Source organism: Tympanuchus pallidicinctus, unplaced genomic scaffold, assembly GCF_026119805.1.
Source record: "Tympanuchus pallidicinctus isolate F22 unplaced genomic scaffold, pur_lepc_1.0 scaffold15, whole genome shotgun sequence".
In the NCBI taxonomy this organism is placed as follows: domain Eukaryota; kingdom Metazoa; phylum Chordata; class Aves; order Galliformes; family Phasianidae; genus Tympanuchus; species Tympanuchus pallidicinctus.
Genome location: NW_026294669.1, coordinates 31,976,531 through 31,990,898, shown reverse-complemented (window position 1 = coordinate 31,990,898; position 14,368 = coordinate 31,976,531). Strand labels below are relative to the sequence as shown.

The window sequence follows — 14,368 nt, the reverse complement described above, 5'->3', positions numbered from 1 at the left end:
GGGAAAAAAAAAAAAAATCTAGAAAAAAATCAAAAAACAGAGCAGTGTATCTCTTACAGACTTCCTAGCATTAACCATGGACATTAAAAAAAAAAAACAAACTTATTTTAACTTTCACACCCTTTTTTTTTTTTACTTCTATTTTCAACAACTCAGTTTAATGAAAATCTCATAAATAAAACCTGAAATCCTATTTTATCATAAGTCCATTTGGCATTAGACTGTGCTTTCCCGTGCATGCTAGTGCACTTTATTTGGGGTCTCTTCCTCCTATTTCCATGTATATTCAGCTCTCCTTCTAGGTTACCACTCAGAACACATGACGGTTTCTAGTTTGACAAACGTCTTCACTGTAGATAGCACAGGAACCTCATACAGAAAGTTTGATCAGTGATACTGTAGAAGAACAAGGACATCACAAGCACTGTGAATGACAATTCTTGAAATCTTGTCATACTGCAAGCTATTCATATGTTACTTGTCTCAGATTGACTCCAAGCAAAACATCATAAAGCCTCAGCACTGGATTTAATTCCCATTCCAATGAGAATTTAGCAAGTTGAGAATGAAATTTAGCAATGAGAATTAAGCAAGTTTTTTTTTTAATCACAATTTGAGACCAGAGCACTACAGTATTGGAATCCTTGACATAAAGAACCTCATTCTGGTGACTATTTCTATTCAGTTGAAAATATTTTCAAAGCGTAACAGAATATTTTTCGTGACAGACTTCACTCTTGAAGTTATACCTTAGGGATTTTCTGACTATACCTCAAACCTTTAAAAAAAATAACCCGATGGTCAAAGAAAAGTTAGGTCTAATTGTTTATGCTATCTCCAGGGTTGAAATCTTTAGTGAGCTTCATCTTCTGGAATTAAAAAATAGGTAGAGATGATTTCAAATCATTCGAGAGACTTCTTCTCAATTTTAGAGTGTCCTAAAGGCTGCAGAGCCTTTACAACGAAATACAATATCCAAAGTGATTTATTACATTTGAGAAATGTAATTTGGCTGACTACATATTCACTACTGCAAAAAATAATACTTGGTGCTTTTCAGAACTTGCAAGCAATGCCACAGTAATATACCCAGCACAGTCACAATTCACTGGTTTGTTCAAATTATGCAAAACTATTATCTCAAATGCAACAGTAAAAAAGCACTTTTAGAACCAAGCCAGATATAGAGGCTTGGGAGCCTAAGCACCCCATTCCAGTCTCGTTACGGCTGAGTTACAAAAGAGGAGCAACTCTCCCAGTACACAAAAGTGAATCTGCAACCTAAGCCTGCCTTGGAGCCTCTTGAAACTACTCTCTTTAGTTTCATAACATGGTGAAACCCAAGATTTCAGAAAGTAAGAGAACATAGACTGCTGTGTGCTCTTCAGTTTTAATAGGTTCAGTGCCAGCCTGGGGTAAACCTTCCTCTGTTGGACTGCTGCTGGATACAGTCTTTACTCAGCAACTAAGACAGACATGGTGAAACAGAGATTTGAAGCTGACAGAAAGCGATAACTTTACTGAGAGTTTCTCATTTCTTATGTGTGATTCCTCTCTCATCTCTTAATTAAATGTTACACAAACAATACTTGATTCCAAAGGGAAGCAACCTGAAACTACTCTCGAAAGCTTGACTAGCTCCTGCAGTATCAGCATATTCCTCAAATACGATGGCTACAGAATGTAACTTAGCATCAACCAAAAGAAAGTTTTCCCACCTGTACAGCAAAGTCACAGACCTGTAACAATGTTCCTGATTGGTTTTACAAGGGCATTGAAGGCAGACACTTCAGGTTGCCTGTGTTCCCACATAGGCTGCCAAATAACAAGGCCACTAGCCAATCGAAACGTCAGGTCAGATTCCTAAAAAGACAAACAGAGGTTCAGTCACAATAGCTCACATGAACACTGTCTTCAGTTTAAAGGGATTGTCCTTTCTCTGAAGCACAGATCTTATGCAAAATCAATGTCACTACAGGCCATTCTGTGGTGGTATACATTAACTCAGTGGCTGCTGAAGCCACTCAGTGGAAACTAATGCATTTCAAGCACAGGTTTGAAAATATGATGGGGAAAATTCATAGAATCTCAGAATGGCCAAGGTTGAAAAGGACCACGATGCTCATCCAGTTCCAACCCCCTGCTGTGTGCAGGGCCGCCAACCAGCAGCCCAGGCTGCCCAGAGCCACATCCAGCCTGGCCTTGAGTGCCTCCAGGGATGGGGCATCCACAGCCTCCTTGGGCAACCTGTTCCAGTGCCTCACCACCCTGTGTGAAAAACTTCCTCCTCATATCCAACCGAAACCTCCCCTGTCTCACTTTAAAACCATTCCTTCCCCTTGTCCTATCACTATCCACTCTTGTAAACAGCTGTTCCCCCTCCTGTTTCTACACTTCCTTCAAGTATTGGGAGGCCACAATAAGGTCTCCCCGGAGCTGTCATTTCCAAGCAAAAAAAATCCCAGATCCCTCAACCTCTCATCATAGGAGAAAACAAAATTTTCAATTCAAAAATATACAAAAGCTTTTTCCAAGTTAAATTTTCATACTAGTTAGTGAACTCTTTTTTTTCAAGTACCTTTAGCTATAAGAGGAAAGGCCATTTTCATGTCAAGAGCCTCAGCATCCCCTCTAACCACATATAGCTTCATATTTAGTACTCAATCTCATCATAACCTTTGCATTTGTATCTCTGAACTGCTCCAAAAAGGATAATAAATATTAAAACACTGATCAGAAATTGAGGTAACGTTAAATGTATCAAATTATTATGAAATAGTAGCATACAATGATGTTGTTATTAAATAATAAGATTGTTATTACTTGAGATCTGTCTCTAGAGACATTGGAACTACTAGCACTTGTGCCAACATCACTTTACATAAGCAAGCAGTTGAAATTATAAAAGCAGACAAGTAAATATTAGAAGGATCAAGGAGCACTTAGCTCGACAGAAGTCAGATCTACCTTAGAAGTCAATAGTTAGTGAAGTCCAACTATCCCTACAAGCCACACACAGACACCGCTCATAGCAGAAGAATTATAGCTGCACCGCTGTCTTCTGCTGACTTAACTTCACACGTCTCACAGGCTTAAATCCGTGATGCAGATAGGTCAAAGAATGGCAAGAGCTGGCTGCTCACCACTCCCCCATCCTTTCATTCCCTATTCTTTTTTAGTCCCACCTCTTAAAAGTGAACTTATAAGCCTTGTTATAAATTGCTTGTTGTTTTTAGCTGTGTTTTATTTTTTTCCAAAGGAGCACCATGCAAAATGTTTGGAAGTGCCAGCAGTAACGTACTGCATTTTTATTTCACACATCCAGCTCTAGGTAACCTGCAAACACTTTTAACTACAGTTGTTAAATTACAGGATTACACCTCACCTGCCACAAGTCTCATTTAAGAATGCATTGATAAATGCACAAACTCCCTCAGAAGTCAGGAAATCCCATCATTTAGGTCTTCTTTTGCAAATGTACCATGCTTCTTGAGCACATGCCTTATTTTAGTTATCAGATCATATTCCTCCCTGAGACTTGTACCTCTGTGAAACACAGAGGGGACAATACTGACTTAGCATGCCAGTTTAGTGCCTCATTTACCCCATCTTCTTTTATTTGATGCACTCAGCATAAAACCAACAGAGGGATTTGGCAGCCTGCTCCTAACTTCAGAACAAAGGAATAAATTGCCTCTGCCACTTCTATGCTTATACCATTAAAAAGCAATCCTGGTCATCAGCATCAAGATGATTAGTAATGACAACAATGAACCTCAGCAGCAGCTCCATAGTGGAATCTCTGAAAAGCTAGCAAGGCCCTTGTGAGCAACAGCTGAGTCATAGGAGCACATGAAAGCTTGCATTAAAATCTTTTCTGCAGAATTCATATGGGCCACAGATCTTTGACATTCCTACGGTATGGAAATGCCTCACTTCAGATTCATTTGCCTTTGTACATGCATGCATGGTAGAGTGACTGTTCATGCTGCTCGAAGGATTCCCTCCTGATGTCAGTGGTGCTGTACCAGCACGATAAAACATCTACAGTGGTCAACTGGTGTGCACTGCAGGCTGAATTAAATTTAAGACTCAAAAAATCAGAGGCAGAATCATTCTTTCTTTGCTCAGTGCTATCTCCCTCCACACAAGCACTCTGTTGGCATCCCACTTACTTTAATCCTGTGAACAAGAGGAGCAAAGAGGAACACAAAGAGCTCCACAGTGGCCATGGAGTTCTGGAAGAATTTCCTTCTGTTGTTCTCCTCCTCATCATTTGTGGTGCTGGGCCGGGGACGTCCCGGCGATCCTTGGTTCTCAGCCTGGTGGATAAAGGCACTACTGCTCCCTCCCCAGCTAGAACCTCTGTCTCCTCCAAATCGGTCATTGCTGCAGTCCTGAGGGGCCTCTAGCAGCATCCAGTGAAGAGTGTGAAGAAGCTTTGTTTCAGCAACTCCGAGTTTGTCCTGATGACCTGGAAGGGAAAAACACATCACAGTATCTCACAGGCTTTCCATTAAATGGAACTGTTGAGAATTTCAGAACCGCATAGGAAACTGGGCATCCAACTTCACAATGAGAGCTTGAAAATTCAATTCTACCATTAAACAGAATTACGTTTTGTAATATTTGAAACCTCCTAATTTACAAGTCTCATTTATTTGCCAGCGTCTGCAGTTTGACTGAAATGTCAGTGGCAGAGACAATGACTGCATGCTAGCTTGAAAGCCTTGTCTGTTTGACCCCACTGAACACGACAAAACGTAAGCAAGCACTGTGAGGTTTTTGTTAAAACTAAGCTCTTGTGTACCTGGAAAATGACTAGCAAAATATCAATGAACTATTTTGACTCCTCAGCTCATGATTTCTAAAGCTAGCAGACCACCGACCTCACAGGGAAAGCTCTCCCAGTTATAAATGAGAATTTGTCTCTCTCCTCTGTTATAAATGAGAACAGATCACGAAATGAAATGCACAGAATGAACTGGAACTCCTAGTTAGAATCCTAGATATAGGATATGTTGTGTGGCAGCCTGAGCATCAATCTCATGTTTTGATTTATGTTTTGCTAGTGGAAAAACAAACTCACATGAGCACTAACCTAGCTTGTTTCGGTTGGAGAGCAATGTTGCAGTGCAGTGTAGCACATGTGGGAGCGCAGCCTGGACAAGTTCCCAGCGAGAAATGCTCTGGATGGCTTCAGAGAGAGCTGGAGAAAGGCCATGAAGCTTGTTCTCTACTAAAACTCTTTCAAAAGACTGCAATTGAGAGAAAAAGAAAACACTAAAGCTTCCCTCACATGCTGTCTATGACATACAACATTCTCTTTAAAACCTATAAGCTTTCATTACACAGTTATATTGTAAGTTAGAATATTTTCCATGTAAAATACAGCCAGTAGCTAAAGCTCACTATATACATGGACATACTCAGCTAGGAAATGAATGGGCCACTCTATATAACAATAAAATATACATAAAACTCAATATAATAATGAAAAAGAATAAAAGCAAACATTATGCATAAGTAAGTACCAACATCAAACCAGACTTACGCTTGTGCTTGGTATTAATCTGGCATGCCAGTGATCCTGTAGGGAGTAACAGGATCTAATGAAGCCTATGTTTGTGGAGCTGAGGGCTGGTTATACTATTCTCACTCACACACACATGCTCTTTCAGTTTAGTGTAACATAAAGGGCAATCCGTTAAAGGTATATGTGCCTCAGGAATTGTTTTCACACCCTGCCACAAAAAACAGCATATAAACATTTTCAGTGAGCCACGATGTAGTGGTTTTATAAATGCTTAAAAGAGCTGATGGCTGCAGCAAGTTCATTATTTCCAGCTCAAGCAATACAAAATAAGATGATCTTCCTCTGAAATCCCCCGGGAAGTTCTTTATTGTTAGTTACTCCAACTATTTCAATAAGCTCTTCCTCTGACCAGATACAAAGATCTCATTACAGGTCACAAAAGCAGTTATACTCCTTCACTGAAGTTCCTAAAGCTAAGAAATACATTACTGGTAATGCACGCCCTTGCCATAGACTAGCTTAGCCTCCTGGCTACCTATTTGTTCACAAGCTGTTCCACCAATTTCATCAGACTCCTGGCAAACAAGTAACTGCTGGCATTCATGACCTAAAGGGTGCTTCAAATGCCCTCACTCCAGATTCATAAAGCTTATCCTTCAACACTAGTCACAACAATTTCTCCTGCAAAAGTGCAGCAGCAATAGGAATAGACTTAATTACAGAAAAAGAAAAGCTAAACGGGCAGCAATAGTAAACTATCTCTTCTAAATGACCAGCTACTCCAATGCACAGCATGATAACCAGTGGTAATGTGCACTCTTCTGCATAATCCAGCAGCTTGAAAGCCAGTGTGCACTTGTCCTCTCAGGTTGCATCCCCATGTGCCGAGAGGCAGGATGTAGCAGCACGTGCACAGAGCCACACCATCGTGGGAATACAGCACCCCCACCACAGCTGGCTCTGCTTTAGACAGCATGGAGGCAGAGAAATGCACATCTATCTGTACCTACAGCCTATGACTGAAGCTCCCATTAGCTCCAAGAACAGAGTAAGAGAAGGGGAGACAGTGTGATTTGTAGAAAAATATACGTCTATATTTATTACTGAGTGCGCTTATAGAAAACTAAGCCTGTAGTTACACAAATTGAACATGAGGAAATACAAGAAATAGCAGAGCTGCCAGCAAATGTAACTCCATGCAAAGTCGCTCTGCTCACCTATTAGAAATCCTCAGTTTCTGAGCTCATTGTGGAGCAACAGCAGAAATTGCAGAGTGTTAGTTAAAATATGTGGATACACGGATGAAACTAATTAGTCAGAAATAATGGGCTATGGATTAGGTTGTCAGCAGCATGCACGTGGCTGCCGTGGGAAGACCCAAATCATTCTTACAGTCAGAGAACACTTTTAGTCAGAGATCTGTTGCATGTCATGCTGCCTATGAGTGAATAACACTCAGTTATTCCTCCCAGTACAGGAACACAAGCAGTAGTGTTACAGGAGCCTTGGCTCCTTCAGGGCCATTTGGCAGCACACCCAAGAGAATGTCCATTGAGACGAGAGGATGGCAAATGTTTAGAAAGCCTGGGGTAGGGGGAGCCAGGTGCACATTTTTACTGCCTGGGTATACTGTCAAAAATGAAACTACATCATTAAACCATAGAAGAAATGCATCACAAGTGCATTAGGACAGAGGTATAGAAATATCCCAAGTCAGGATTACTTAACCAACAGGCAAACAAAGTGGCAAACTAAGTAAGATAAAGTGAGTCTCTAACACATGGTCATTATCAAAACAGAGCCTGAAAAGGTCACAAAAAAATACAGTACGTTTTTTGTCACAAGGAGTCAGCGTGTCACCCCTCATTCCTTACCCCTTGCTGCAGTCACACAGTCTCACCTCTTTCTTATGTCAGTTCTGCAGCTCGTTGAGTGGAGTCAAGCCTCTATACAGGCCAAAATGAAGTTCAGCACGGAAAGAAGCATTTTCTACCAGGCCAGCAAGCTGAATTAGCTCCCTGGAGGGCCTGTTAAGCATCTAATAAGGCTTAGCTAAAGAAATTATTTTTCTTGCCACCAGATAAAGGGTATAGTAATGTTACGGACATCTGGAGTTGCAGTCTCAGCACTGCCAGTAAGCTAAGAAGAAGCTAACTTTGTTTTTGCAGCAGCTAGTCCCTGACTGCAACAGACCGTGTGTCAAAGGAGGATCCAGAACACCAATCAAAGTGACAGTCAGTGCAATGTCTCGGCTAAAAAAAAGGCAGTCCCCTTCTGGAAACATCTGTATGTGTGGCCACAAATACGCATATTTCCACTTACATATACATATGTAAGATATTATTGTTAACATCAGTGTCTCCAAGTTTGCTGAGGACACAGATGGACTTGTTCAAGTTCAGGCAAGTCCTGGGCAAGGGTTGTAAAATCTTTTGTCTGGGGGACACAGACGGACAAGGCCACAAGGAGAGAGAGATGAGCTAAATAGCTGTGAAGTGCTCTTTTGTGTGGACTTATCTCAGGATGATGGCCATCTCAGGGGGTACTCAGTGACTCTTGCTCGTCACATAGACATTAAAACAAGGAGAATAAAAGGGGAATCGAAAACCAAGAGGATAAGTTTTCTGGCAACAGATTCCTCATGAAGAAAAACATAGGTTTTCCAGCAACAGATTCCTTATGAAGAAGAACAGAGGATTTCTGACAACAGATTCCTCACTAAGTGATGCCTGCATGCTGAAGTAGAAGAAGAGGTATCTGACATCAGATTCCTCACACTGCAGAATTCCTGCATGCTGACGAACTCTCCTGGGCCTGCTGCCTGAGAGCTGCTGCTTCCTCCCGGATTGGCTCTGCGACTGCCTCCTGCTACCTGCTTGCTGCCCAAGGCCGCCATGCTGCTGCTTTCCACCTCTCCCCCCTGCCCCCCCACTGCTTCTGCCTTGGACCTTCACAGGTCATGCAGCGGGACGCTGCTGGATCCTGGTGGTGACTATCCCTGCTTTACGCAATTCTTGCTTCTTTTCCATCTTTGCTATTGCCCTTCTTCCTTTCCCCGTCTCCCTGATTAGGTTTTGTAATAAACTGGTTCGACCAACATATGAACCATCGTTTCTTAATCTCGTGCTGGGTAAGCAGATATTACAAGAACCTCATCTCCCTCCTATAAATTGGAGCAAGAGAACATATTAGCCTGGTGATGCCACCTGTTTTCACAGGGAATAGGGGTCAGTCTTGTTTGGCTGCCTTCCCACTGCTGCTGTTCTGCTTTTACTCTCTTCTCCAACTGAGAAATAAAGGGGCTGTCAAATACCTTGTGAGCAGGATGAGCCTGCGTGTCACTTTCCTGTTGGACAGGGAACAGAGAAGCCTGAAGGCATATGGAATAGAGCAGCTTCTGACTGGTCTTTGCCATGGTTTCCCATACACCTTGCTCAAGTCACATGAGCCAACCCCTGCTCTAAGGCCAGAGGAGCCATACCTGCAGCAGACTGCATAAGGCACCTCCCAGTTTCATTCTCTCAGGTGAGCTAGATTCCTCCTGAATTGTTCATCCAAAGCTTGGGCTGCATCACAGTAGAAAGCAGAAAACTTGTACTAGTGTCACTTCAGACTGACTAGAGATAACTTGAAATGCAGGCAAACAGTATTATCAACCTAGAAAGGTCCTCCAAGCAAACAAGTAGATAAAAACTTGAATGTAGGAGATCAGACAACACGAGAGTCAGGTTCTGTTGTTTATGAATTCAATACCATTATAAAATCAGCAAAAGAACAATTAAACACAGTAAAACTGTGTTTTGTAAAGCAAAATTCTGTGCTTCATTGATAGTGAAGCAAAGATGCCGACTACTTTATTGACAGAAAATTCCTGTGTTCAAAGACTCTGTCTTTCACAACCATTCCTACTGTTTTTTTGTGTTTTTTTTTTGATGTTGTTCCACATCTATCCTTTAATCATTTGTGACAACAGAAACGTATCGCTATTTACAAAAAACATGGGGACAAAGAAAAATATTTTAAAAGAAACTTGGAAGTTGCAAGATCCTCCAGAACACATCTGGGTTCTCCCATTGTGTCCCAGTTTCAGGCAGCACTGAGTTAATTTTCTGTCTCTTAGGTGGTATGGTGCTATGTTTTGCATTTAGGATGAGAATAATGTTGGATTACATTGGTGTATTATCAAAATGAAAAAATTCAAAATATATCCCCTATAACCTCTTACCCTCACCTCCAAAAAACACAGTAGTTCTGTATATCACTCACATACACTCCCTTTGAGGTCACTTACAGCTTTGAGTCACACAATCAGGGCAGAGGGAGGAACTTCAGAAAGAAGAGAAGGAAGAATATTTAATCCATATGGAGATACAAGGGCATTTAGACAGTGTAAAATAATGGGGGGAGGGGGGGAAGGCACGGGCAGAATAAGATCATTTATCTCCACATTTAAGGCTAGTATTTAAAAACTAATTGAAGTCAGTGAGATTGTTTAGATAGGAAAAACAGAACTTTTTTCACAAGTATTAAAAATTATGAACTGTACAGCAAAGCTCAAAAACCCAATACAAACAGCTCTTTCAGACCAGATCCTGCAATGACTGAATCCAGACCTCCAGCATCTGCTTCCTCAATGCATAATACGCAGCAAAATCTAGTGCAGCTAGTTTATAGCCAAGAATAATAACAGAATGCATATGACGACGCTGCCCTGCGGCGTCAGGCAGTTAACGGCCCATAGACATGCCTTGAACAACTCTGGCAAGAGAATTTAAAGACGACGGATCATACATCAGGTGCACCACATTTCTAGACATGCTAGCCAATAAAGAGTTTTAGATAACCAGCCTGATGTTTCAGAAGATATGCCAACTACCTGTCAAGTTCCAGATATCTTCTATCTCACTCATGCATGCAACATTCTGCTATCCTGCTGGATTACATGAAAGGTGTTGATGTGGGCAGGCATCCCTGTACGCTGCCAGGGATAGGAAACCAAAGAGCAAATAAAAGTGGCAAATGCAACAGCTCAGGCTGCATCTCATTATTTCTGCAAAACTGAGCCCCACCTTTGGTAACTTTCTAGCCTTATTTAACGATTGTGTTAAGAAATGGAGAAGAATCAAATTCTCCTTTATATAAGCAGCCGAAGCAGATTAGGCCTTCATCAAAACTAGTTAAAGTTGCAGACAAAGGATTTTGATGCAAGAGCTATGCATATTTTTTAAAAGGCCTCTTAATACCGATACAGTCTCTGTGCATTCACTGCAAACATATTTCTTTATTCTCCCTGTCTCCTGAGACACTAAACTCCCCCAACACTTGGGGCTTCTAAAAAATCATGGCACCATGACCCCTGAGCCCCATTATGCAATTGGTTTTAAACAAAGATGTTGAATTCATCCATGCCCAAGCTGTGACTCTTCAGCTCCAAAGCTTTTTGCCAGGAGTACAGCATGTAAGTTTATAAACATGCTGGCACAAAATCCAGGCTGGGTACTCCAAGGTATGTGCTGAAGCAAGTCCTCTGACCTGCAGGGAAAGCATGGTTTGATTGTCCTGGTACTAGCTGTACCCCAAAACACTTCAGGACCACTCGCAAGCCCAAAGACCACCTCTCTCCTGAGCATTTTTTCAGAGGTCCTTTTCATTCAGCTGAAACATGCAACCTACATTCTCTTGCTGTTTTTACACTTAATGAATTCTGGTGCTTATAAAAGAAACAGGATTAGGAAACAACCTGAGGGACAGAACAGGACAGCACAGCATGTGGGGACAGAACAGCTGCTCTCCACAGCACAGCATGAAGCCCAACAAGTCACAGACAGACCGACACATCAGTGTAGAAGAGAGAAGCAAGTTCTGTTGCTCTACCCAACAGTAACAGAGAACATTAACTCACTGGTGGAGCTGTAATCTCAAATGAGAGGTTCATCAAGGCACAGCTCTTGCACACTTCTGAGACTCCTACAATGATGTAAGGCAACAAGCTCCTCTTCATATCCTCTGAGCTGTAACTGGCATAGACCAGCAATGACGCTTTGAGCTTAGTGTGCCAGAACTGCTACGCATTTCACCCAGCAACACAGTAAGACAAAAGTCCTCTGTCAGTAGTTGGTATCTAGGAATAACCCTGAAAAATTTATGGATTCCCTAGAAAAATTCAGTCAGCAGTAGCAAAAGGCTTCTCCAGTTTAATGTCTTCTGAGAAGGAAGTCAGAAAATTGCTGCAGAGAGACCTAAGTACTTTAAACTATTAAGATACATGTCCAGACCGCATTTTTCCAGTCTGTCAGGTTTGGCTGCAACTGCTTAATGTACTTTAAGTCAACCAAAGATAAGCAACAGCTGAAGAAATTGTGCAGCTCCCTAGATAACCATCTTACTTGAATTTGCTGCATGTCTTCCCTTTCTCTCTTCACACGTTTGATTGAGGTTTTATCCTAAATATAGCTAGAAATAAGGATTATCAGCATCTGCATAATAATCCCTTCAATTACGCTAAGATATGGTCCTCTCTCTTGAATGGAGGATGCATTTTCATTTTGCACAATGGGAGAAAGTGTTTTTAAAATTTGCTGTTAACAACTTTCAGATTTTTAGTATTTCAACTCCAATAATCAGAAACTGAAATGACACAAATTTCACCCAAAAGCCCATACAGCCATGACAAACTGCAAGATTAGACCCAGACTGTCTAAGCTCAGCCTGCCTTCACTGCACTTCACTCTATCAGTTCAACTACTAACATTAAATACATACATCATGACTAAAGGTTTTCTAAATTCTCTAGGTGGGAAAGGATTTCAAATCCTTCAAGTGATAAAAGGACAAAATTAAGCTAAATGGTCTCTCCTGTGAGCTGAAAGGCTTGCTGACCAACCGCCGTGGCCAGGTCAAGCTGCATTAAAGGTTAGTTACCCATAAGAGTTGAAAACAGGTACATACCACACAGGAAGCTTCATATTGTTTCCCCAGTTTAGGTCTTAAAAATGCACTGAAGGAAAAAAAGAAAACAGTATTAGAGGCCCAGCGCTTCAAGCAGGAGTTGTGCTTAATTACTTTATCATGTCAAAAGATTAGCAAAATACTGAAAACTTTGCAATATAGAGGAAGATGAAGCCACAAGAATGTCCTAATACCTGTTGATGACATCTGCCAAGTGCTATAAACTTTCAGGACCTCTCGAGGGTGGATTAAACCTTCCATTAGACAGTTTTCAGCCATTTTACCTCACTGAAAGATTTTCACAACGTTCCACTTAACACATTAAATATTACTGAACTTTGCCCTGCATGTATTTTAAGCTAGGGAATAACTTGTCAGTTTTGTATAGTTTTCCTCCACAATCACTGATTTGGAAGGCCTGTGATGAAAAGCAGGCCTTCATCCTGTAGCTAGAGTACACATACCCTCTGCTGTCATTTCCCTCCGGAAAAGAATTGGTTACACACTTAAAAAAAAAAAAAAAGAAAAAGGAAAAAAAAACAAAAACAACCCCCACACATAAATCAGGTCAAATTATTACATATCATTTCTTGAAGGATGAAACTGTAGGATAATGGGATTTTGTGACTGAGATCTTAAATTAGAGCCACAACCTTCAAACCTTCCACCCTCTCCCACAGCCCCCGTGATGTTTTCATTTTAGAATTCCTGCAAGACAGGAAACAGACAGTATTCACAAGGAACACAAAGCCCCTACTATACATTCAGCCTACCCCTCACACATCATTTCTCTCCAATCCAATGAAACAGAGTGAGACTTAGACGTATCTGTTTGCATGCTGACCTCTCAACACATAGATTACACTTCCAGAATAGCTGCAAAAACAGATACAGGCAGAACTGCAAGTCCAGTGCAGCACCAGGGGACACTGATTCTAGCAGCTGAGCTCCAGAAGTCCTCTTAAAGCAGGGAGAAAGAGAGCAGCAAGGAGGGGTGAGGTGCACACACATACACATGGATATTTTCAAGTCAAATTAAGAAGCTTTCTGGGACTGCCACTGTCCTTCCCCCATCCCTAGTACATATGCACAGATTGTATTGCACAGAGTGCAAAAAAGAACAGCTTGTTTCACACCTTCATACTGCAGCTGCAGTAACTGCTTCCTATCCAGCGCTGGGCAGCAGCTGGACTGCCTGCCTCCCCCCCCACCACCCTGTTGCAGCTGTATGCTAAGCATGCTGCTCTCACCTGGTTTGCCTCCATAAGAAGGTCTGGATGGGCAGAGGGATACCACGGCCGCTCTCCTGCTCCTGGCCCTCTGAGCTTTTCCTTTTCACCATGATGCTGACGACAGCTGCTTCTATGAGCCAGTCTTTGCAGACATATCAGTCGATGTCTCCCATAGCTGCCTCTCGGCTTTCCACAACTCTTTATCCCTTTGCCTTCATTCCTTACAGCTCCCCCCCTCCTTGCACCTCCTCCAGCCTCGGTGGTGCAAAATGGCTGCAGGAGGCAGGGAGGAAATTAGGGGAGCGAAGATGTCCGCGTCCCTCCGCTTCCTCCCTGCCTTCAGCACCTCCCTCTGTGGACAGCTCCGACTCCGCGAGCCGCGCCGGCAGGCGGTGACAGGGGAGGGCGGGGGGGGGGGACGCCAGGCGGGCCCGCCCCGCCCAACGTCCCGTGGCGAGGTCGGGCGCTAAGCCCCCTCCCGCAGCCCCCCACCACCGCGCCCGGCCTAGGACGGGCAAGCTGGGGGACCCGACGTGCAGCTGGGAATGCCCAAGGCAGCCGATCGGGTCAGCAAAGCGTCTCTCGCGTTTCCTCCCGCCCCGACGGAACGAGGGCTTGGCGCTGCTGAGCTCCTGCATCTCTGAAGGCCAAG

The 14,368-nt window shown here is 42.6% G+C and overlaps 1 protein-coding gene across 13 annotated transcripts in view; it reads right to left on the bottom strand.

Moving 5' to 3' along the window:
• UNC80 (unc-80 homolog, NALCN channel complex subunit) overlaps positions 1-14,102 on the bottom strand; it is a 118,856-nt gene extending 104,754 nt beyond the window's left edge. For 12 of the 13 annotated variants that reach the window (XM_052675075.1, XM_052675080.1, XM_052675076.1 and 9 more), the window contains exons 1-5: positions 13,735-14,102; positions 12,485-12,533; positions 5,102-5,258; positions 4,176-4,474; positions 1,740-1,863 (exon numbers count right to left, since the gene is read on the bottom strand). In XM_052675075.1, the coding sequence (XP_052531035.1) occupies positions 1,740-1,863; positions 4,176-4,474; positions 5,102-5,258; positions 12,485-12,533; positions 13,735-13,826 (721 nt within the window). In that variant the 5' untranslated portion in view covers positions 13,827-14,102. The remainder of the gene's footprint in view (positions 1-1,739; positions 1,864-4,175; positions 4,475-5,101; positions 5,259-12,484; positions 12,534-13,734) is intronic. The other variant, XM_052675087.1, reaches the window with a different exon arrangement.
• Positions 14,103-14,368: the final 266 nt, after the last annotated feature.